The 8,630-nt window shown below is 31.1% G+C and overlaps 1 protein-coding gene across 1 annotated transcript in view; it reads right to left on the bottom strand.

Moving 5' to 3' along the window:
• Positions 1 to 1,693: 1,693 nt before the first annotated feature.
• LOC111620998 (HEAT repeat-containing protein 1-like) overlaps positions 1,694 to 8,630 on the bottom strand; it is a gene marked incomplete at its 3' end in the record, with an annotated part of 49,565 nt that continues 42,628 nt past the window's right edge. The window contains exons 19-22 of the mRNA XM_023363031.1: positions 6,564 to 6,723; positions 4,876 to 5,115; positions 1,866 to 1,997; positions 1,694 to 1,786 (exon numbers count right to left, since the gene is read on the bottom strand). Coding sequence (XP_023218799.1) covers positions 1,694 to 1,786; positions 1,866 to 1,997; positions 4,876 to 5,115; positions 6,564 to 6,723 — 625 coding nt within the window. The remainder of the gene's footprint in view (positions 1,787 to 1,865; positions 1,998 to 4,875; positions 5,116 to 6,563; positions 6,724 to 8,630) is intronic.

The raw sequence follows: 8,630 nt of genomic DNA, 5'->3' as shown, positions 1-8,630 counted from the left end.
TCGATCCCAAGCGGTCTTTTGATCGTCGGACATACAAAAGAAATGAATAGATGGCGCCTAACTTAAGCGCGGTTTACAATAACGAATATGATTAATCTTAACACTCTACTATGTCATCCAAACGAAGTAGAACTGATTCTTCTGCATCAAACAAGAAAAGAAAAACTTTATCTTTGGAATGTAAAGTTAACATTATTAAAGACTTCGATACAAAAATGAAAATTTGTAAATTGGCAAAGAAGTTTGATCTACCGGAATCGACGGTCAGAACAACTATAAAAGGTAAAGAAAAATTCTCGAAGCTGCAAAAAATTCTCAATCTTTAAATTCAATCATCATTCGTAAACGTCACAGTATTATCGCTGAGATGGAAACAATGTTAAAATTATGGCGTAATAATCGAGTAAATGTGAAAAATTGTAAAATAATATAGGCCTAATTTGTTATACATATGTGTTATCTAAGATTTTATTAAACATTTTTTTCTAAATTATTGTTTTCTTTAGTCTCCGGTTCCAATTAAAAATTATTTGTATGTATTTATATGCAAAATTATACCCCGACTTACGCGAATTCGACTTACGCGGTTACCGCTTGGTCCCACCTATCGCGTAAGTTCGAGGTATTACTGTATTTGGTTCCTTCAAATGAAACATAGACTCAGATGTCCAATGCAAGCATGTAATTTATTGTTCATGTAAGGATTTCCTTACATGAACAATAAGGACACACTACACTCAACACTGAACATCTAACTCACTCGTTCAGAGGTATGTCCTCTCCATCAGATTATCAGCACAAAACCTTTCTCACTAATTTCTAGCCTTATTAACAAGAGTACAAACGTTTTCGGCCTTCTTAATAGGCCTTCCTTGGGTACACTGTGGAGCGTCGGTTAGAAGAAGTTTAAATGCTGCCGATGTTTACTCAGGTATCGTCTTACCAGTGACGTCATCGTCGATGATAGGTATACGATACCAAGGGCGAAAAATACATACTTTTGGTAAAGAAGGGACCCCCTAACCCCCTGTTGTGGTTGTGCATCTCCTGTATGTAGCGCGCTTACTCTAAAACCTTTTCCCCAACTTTAGCAAGTATCCTATCTGCACACCTCCCTTCTTTACCAAAAGTATGTATTTTTTCNTTTTTTTATTTTAAAAGAAAAATTAATTTTATTAATTTTATAAAAAAAAAAACGTATAAAATTGTCTCATTATATTTCTTTACTGAGAAATCTGACATATAAAATAGTTCATTTAATTTATGTTTTGATTCCATATCTGTTTTATCAATGGTCTAGAAAAGTGGTGCCAAAACTTTTTGGTTGGGATTAATTAGTAGGCAGGTTACAAATATTTTCTATATTCCAAATATATGCAAAACAAAGACCTATTGCTATCATTTATAAATGATGTATCAAATATGTTCATGTGTTTTAAACATTTTCAGAAGACTAATTTGTGTTTATCTCTACATAAATAACAGATGATTGATTAATTAATTAAAATCTAACTAATACAAATAAAATTATAAATTTCTATTTTATCATTTGATAGAAGAGAAATTACAAATATTAAATTAATCATCATCATCATTATCCATTCCAGCCGATACCCAGAAAGTGTAAAGTACATTAAATTAATTAAGTTGTAAAAATTATACTAGTGTTTACTATTAAAAAATTATTAATTTTGTACCTTAATCCTTTTGTTTCCTTCATTGTTGTGACTGATATTTCATTAAACTTTTGCAATTCGCTAACCAATAAATTGGCATCATAGCATAACTACATACACAAAAAAATAAATATTTTATCAAAAAATATATTAATATTTAAAAACAGTACATAATAAATTTCTACATACCTTTCTTATAATTTTACTCAATGAATTTTTACACTTTAGTTCAATGCAATTCAGACAGAAATCTATTAATTCGGAAAATAACTTTTGTTGGACAGATTTTGATGGAATGTTAAAGAAAAAATCTTTAGTAAACTGAAAGTCAAAAAGATAAAGATTAATAATAATCAGTAATTTTAAGCTATCTTAGAAATAAAATATTTTTATACCAAACACGTAAATCAGGTTCTAAATTTTTTTTATGGAACTATTGCTATTATAAGAAATTAGACTAATCTTTAGTCTCATAGTAACTAAAAAAAAATAATCTAGCAATGGGAGTTGCGTAAATTTCCTGGATGTTATGAGTATTTATTTTTAAAAAACCTAAATTATTAAGCAAAAAATAAAATTGTGTTTGGTGCCATCTGTTATCAGATTCTGTTTTAAAAACTTTTTATATTTTTAATTACCACAAAGACATTGTGCAACTTTGTCGTATTGTGATAGAATTGAAGCAGAATCAAAAAGAAAGAGTGCACCTCTGCACAGAAGAGGCAATTCCTGTACAGTATCTGATGAATGCGGACGGGTGAACTTTGCACTTTCCGCCACAAAAAAGGCTATTCTCTTACTTGTCGGCCATGGGAGACATAACCCTTGCACTGGCCAGGCACAAAGAGACGATCCAAGAACAAAGCAATCGATAGTAATTGTTTTGTTCTTGTGTCTATTTCCCATTAGCCACACGTAATACTGTTTTTATTTGACTCCTAGGCTTAAATTCCATTACACATGCTCAGTCGCATTAGAGAGCATGGACATTGCCACTGTAATACCTTTGTATATTGTAAAACTAAGTCATTGATTCCTATTTTTACTTTCCTGATTCTGTTATAGATAACAGAGGGAATGTATGGTAATTGGTCAAAAATTGACCCCCTCCCCCCAAGACTTTTTACATTTTTGGACTTAGGGGACTCTGAAATATCGAGAGATGCAAAAACATTCAGTTTTTTTCTGTATGTATGGATGTTAATGTGTGTGTTTGTGGGGTACACGATTTTGTTTACTCTTTTTGAAGCTTAATAACTCTTGCACTTTCAAAAATTTCTGAAATTTTGCAGGAAGGTTTGTATATTAGAAAGATTCATGCTATTAAATTTTGGTCATTTAAGGTCAATAGGGTGAGAAGATAAAGGGTGGTTGTTTGTTATATCTCAAGTAAGGTCGGACTTAATGACAATTTTACTCATTATTAGTATTTTACAATTTTTTTATAAAACCAATCCCTACCCTGAAAATTAAGCTTTTTGCCATTTTATAATAATTAAAAATGTAAACAGTATTTTTTAATGAAATATCTTAACATAGTGCTACCAGAATTTTAAGTGCTGCCAGCAAAGTTAAGCAATTGGTTGCTGGATTTTTTGGATGGACCACACTGCATTTCTGGATTCTTCATCTCAATTAATGGAATCTGGCAAAGTTTTATCAAAATTGATCATTGATCAGGAACATTCTAATCATTTTCACTCCTAAAAATACAAATTTCTTCCCTCAAATTCCAAAATATTTCTAAGCATTTTCCACAATTTAACCATTGAATTTTCATGTAAAAAAGCAAATCACTGTACTCAGATTCCAGTTCTTGAAGATAATCATGAATTTGATAATGCTTCAAAGAATTATTTTTTTCTTGCCATATACCAAAACACAAATTTTAAAACTTTTGTTGTAAACATACTGAATAAATACATATGCATACAGTATGTACAGTACATACATATACATACAAATGTATTACATATATATAGTATATGTAATACATTTGATGTTTTTCGAAGTATAGGTGATAAGGTGTTATACACCATATTAATGTATTTAACTATACATGTGATAATTTATTGTAATAAAAATTTATGCAAGATAATTACGGATTTAAATGGGGCACACAAAAACATTGACTGGGCTGCATGCGGCCTGCAGGCTGCGGGTTGGATATGGTGGATAGACCACAGTCAAAATTTTTCTTACCAAATTGTTCTTTGGTAAAGATTGGCACTTGAAAGCAGTAGCCACAATATTTTTACCTATATTATTGTTTTCTACATTTTGCCTCCAAGTATCAAGCTTATCTTCACTAAAGAAAAATTTTGACTGTGGTCTAAATTGTCATAAATTTTTACTTGGTGTAATTTTTTTGCATCTCAGATGTTTTTGTTTGGTTTCACTATCATACAACATAGAAACTTCCATTTTTTGAATTTCTACATTGTAAATTTGTTGGTCTCCTTCAACTCTTCCACTAATGTTCATCCTTTGGCATGATCATGTCTTGGGATGGTCTTTTTCTGCCAAAGTACCTCTTGGAAATCACCAGTTATGGTTCTATATACACACCTTCCCCTCACATTAAGCCTGAGAACATTGTACTAGATGTAAGTTTGTCATTTATTAGCACGTAAAACCAGGTTTAGTTGAGAAAGAACAAAAGAAAGTATAATTTAAAAACATACTTTCTTATATAAATATATACATTCTTTTATGTTTTATAATTAAAAACGTATGTAGTGTTTTGCCTTTTAATCCCAAACTAATTTGTTTTCTCAAGTAACTAATCCTTGGATGATTAATGAATTTATTGACATAATATACTAGTATACTGCAAGTTATGAAGTCAGCTTTAATTTTGTCTAGTATAACAAACTGGATGACAATAGATTAAATTGAGGGCAAAGAACAGGATCTAATATATCTGAGATTACTTTTGAAGTATTTCCAAATCCATAGCCTGAATCCTGTAGTCGATTCTTTCCTGTTTTGGTTATCTAATAGACCTAATCTTTAGTCATAACACTGATATATGCACATGCAAACAGATAACAAATTTCTATCTAGATGAATTACAAAACTTATTAAATTGAGTATTAAAAGTTATTAATCAGTATGGATAACATTATTTAATAATACTTCTATAACTCAAATGAAATAAATAAGTAATTTTAAATCACAATTTTTTTAATATACTTACAATACTGAAGGTTATTTCCTGAATGTTTTTATTATTTTCTTCACATACTTTTGAGATTTTAAAGGCTTTTTCTAATATTATAAAAGCTTCGCAATCAATTGAATTAATTACATTTGCGATGGAAGGAGAATACTTTGATAATAAGAGGTTACACATCTCGTAATCGACCAAAGTAATTGGTTCTTGTTCTAGTGTGTCTAATCTTGATTTCACAAATGGCAGCAATAATGATAATAATTCCTGTAAAGATATTTAAATTAACAAAATCATTTATTTAGATATTTTGTTTAATTTAATCTTATTCAATATTTTAATCTTTCAGTCACTATCAGTGAAACTACAAATAATAATAGAGCAGGATAGGATATATTTGTGCACCACTTAACAATGCATAAGTTCAAGAAACATGGTATTAAGCAAGTCTGTTGTTAAGTGGAAATCATAGTGTGTGCATAGACAAACTTATTTGTATATGGTATAGTGTACTGCTCATATAAAAGATAGCTGCATTGTGTCACTTCTATAAATTTTTTAAAGAATCTTTCCATAGTGACCATGTGACATTCTATTATCTAATTGGAAGTACCGATCTAATGAGCTCATTATTTAGGGTGTTATTGCTTTAATGCCTAAAAAAGAAAAAAAATGCTTTGGGAAAGAATAAGAGTAAAATTGATCAGGTAAATTCTAGATCTAAACAAATAAGAACAACCGAGACCCCAAAGGCTATGAAGCCCAACTTGAGCCACATTGAGTAAGAATGTGGATCAAGGGCTGCAGAAACAGCATCACAACATTAAGCTCAACTTGAGCAAAACAGATTGGCGATAACTTCATCAAAAAAGTATCCTGTCATGCTTGATGAGAGAATTTCTAGTTTCTGTTATAACAATGTTTTTGTAGGATGTGTATTTTTCGAGTTATTCCATTGGAATGGTTAAAATGGACCACCCTGTATATACACTAATAGGTTGTTTAGACATATACTTAACTAGGTATTTTCTAAGAAAAATGAAACTGAGCTTCGAGGCATAGGTTTTACTGTTTTGGCTTCACAAGAAAACACAAATGTGGCAATGTGCTTCTAACATTCTGTCTAAAGCAGTTTAAAAAATGCAGGTTCCAGCAGTGCTTGCGCGTGTAATGTCGTAACTAACAAAACTGTCAAGAAATGTTTAAAACACCCACATGTGCGGCAAGAGGTCTAACAACTCCAGCAACTGGTTAAAATAGCCCATGTGAAGCTCAGGCTATGCATATTAAATGCTTGTTGTAAAGATTAAAATAAAAACTTTTCATAGAAATCAATGTAAACTGACGGCAATCAGAAACTCAATTAACATACAGTTTACAACTGGAAACTGCCCCATAGACTTTACATTGCAAACGTTGATCTTGAATATCTCATCCCATAGATATCATTTCAAAATTCTGGCTTCATCACGACATCAGCCTTGGCAAGTTGTAAATACTTACAAAAACATTGTGTTTAGTGATTGTAAGGTTGCTTTAAACTTTAATCACAGACAAAATACTTTCTGACTTATGCAGAGCTCTGCTCAATAATTATTATTTTGTATATACTAATTACAACATAAAAAATTAATTTAAACCTTTGTTAAAAATAGTGTTTTAAATAAAAAACTAAAAAATTCATTTTTTAAATATTTATAAAAAGATATACTTACTTTTGAATTAGTATCTTTAAGAACAAATAATAAGCCATGCTTTATATAATTGGGTATCTTTTCTTGATATAATTGACATACAATCAGTTGTAGTCGGTTAACTTTTTCAGAAGAATCCTTAGGCGACAAGAACCATGATGATATTATTTGAAAAAATTGCCTAAAAATATACAAAAAATAACCTAACATTTCTACATTTACATTTCAATTTGTTCATTTAAACGTATTCTAAATAAATAGTTTTCTTCGATATTAATTTGTGATCATGTGCAGTTTTTTCATATAATCACACACATAAGATGATGATTTTTTGCTGATTTTTCATGCTTAACTATGCTGTATGTAACTTTTGTTGATTCTGAAAAATGTTGTGATGTGTCTTCTCTGCAAGTGGAAAATTTCAATGTACTACCTTGTTTAATTTTTGAGATGTTGTTTTGTTTACAGAACAATGTCCTTGACCTTACTTCCATAGGAATCCCTTCAAAATTTGCAATAGTGTGGGCTAATATAAAATGAGTTCAACTGGAAATAATGGAAGGCCTGAGGTGTTTTTCAGAAGAACCAGAAAATAATCTTTATTTTTGTATTTTTCAGGCACAAAGTAAAGCCATGAAAACATTTATATTGGTGAATATCATAGCACTCAGGCTATCTACTTATATAAGCCATTGATTTCACTGTTTGTATATCTGTCACGGTATGCCTAGAATGTCCACTAGGAGGCATTCCGGGCTACTAGTCTTACAGAAACAAGCATTTAAGGTTGTAGTGAATTGCAAACTATTATGTCATTACATCACGCATAGCTGACAAACATCCACGACATCTCATCTACCTCTTGTGGCAATCATGTAAGACTCCATGACATCATTAAAAATTATGTCAGGTTGCCAAAAATGATACTAGAACAGAAAAACAATGCCTTGTGCATGTGACTGTGTAACAATGATGAAGAATTGTACACATTTGCATAGGTAAGGCAGTGATTTTCCACAGTGGTTGCTTTGATGGCCTATGATAAGTAGAAAAAATTTTTTTCCAACCAAAAATTTTACACAGTCAGATAGCACATAGCATGAGGATATCAAGAATGCACAGCTAGCAAGCCATTTGGTAAAAAGTTCAAGCAAAACACCTAGTAAGCACAGAAAATTACTGCTACTACATGCAGTCAAGAGTTAAAATTCACACTCAAATATTTCAACATTCTGCTTAATTTAGTATTTTCAAATGAATGTATATAAATGTTAACTTTGTATAACTGAAAAAAATAATATTTTTGTACTTTTATAAATTTTATATTAGTGGCTAGATGGATGAATGTTTAACATGTCAGCCTACCATTCTAAAGGACCCAGGAATGAATTCTGACAACTTGAAAATCGCCAGAATATTTCAGAGATGCTATCCCACATTTATCGAATCCTGTCTCTCACTAGCTGCCCCATTGTGGGCCTAACTAAACTTATGATGGACCTTCTTAGGCTCTCAGAGCAGAAATAGTAAAAAAAATTTATATTTATTTTCTAAATCCTTAAATGCCTGTCTGTCTTAATTGTAATACAGTAATACCCCGACTTACGTGAACCCGGAGTTATGCAATTTTCAAATCTCGTCGATTCGTCTTTTGTTTGAGCACCACGCAACCCTTGATTACTCACTCCCCCCACACTATTGTTCAGCTTACATGTTCGGATGTGTCGTGCAAAATCCGCACATAGCTACAATTTATTTTGTGTTATTTATTTCTGTGTTTGTTATATCTACAGAGACTCGCGAGACTCTACTATGTCATCCAAACGAAGTAGAACTAATTCTTCTGCATCAAACAAGAAAAGATAAACTTTATCTTTGGAATGTAAAGTTAACATTGGGTATGTTCGTAAAGTCGAACGAGTTAAGCAAGAAAGAAGTCATCGTTTTCCTATTTTGTTAGACTTTTCGAACGATTTGTTACTAACGCGTTTAACTCGTTTGACTTTACGAACGTACCCATTATTAAAGACTTCAATACAAAAATGAAAATTTGTGAATTGGCAAAGAAGTTTGATCTACCGGAATTGT

Source organism: Centruroides sculpturatus, unplaced genomic scaffold (genome assembly GCF_000671375.1).
Source record: "Centruroides sculpturatus isolate CEXI.00-Female unplaced genomic scaffold, Cexi_2.0 scaffold74, whole genome shotgun sequence".
In the NCBI taxonomy this organism is placed as follows: Eukaryota; Metazoa; Arthropoda; class Arachnida; order Scorpiones; family Buthidae; genus Centruroides; species Centruroides sculpturatus.
This window is presented reverse-complemented; position numbering and strand designations above follow the sequence as displayed.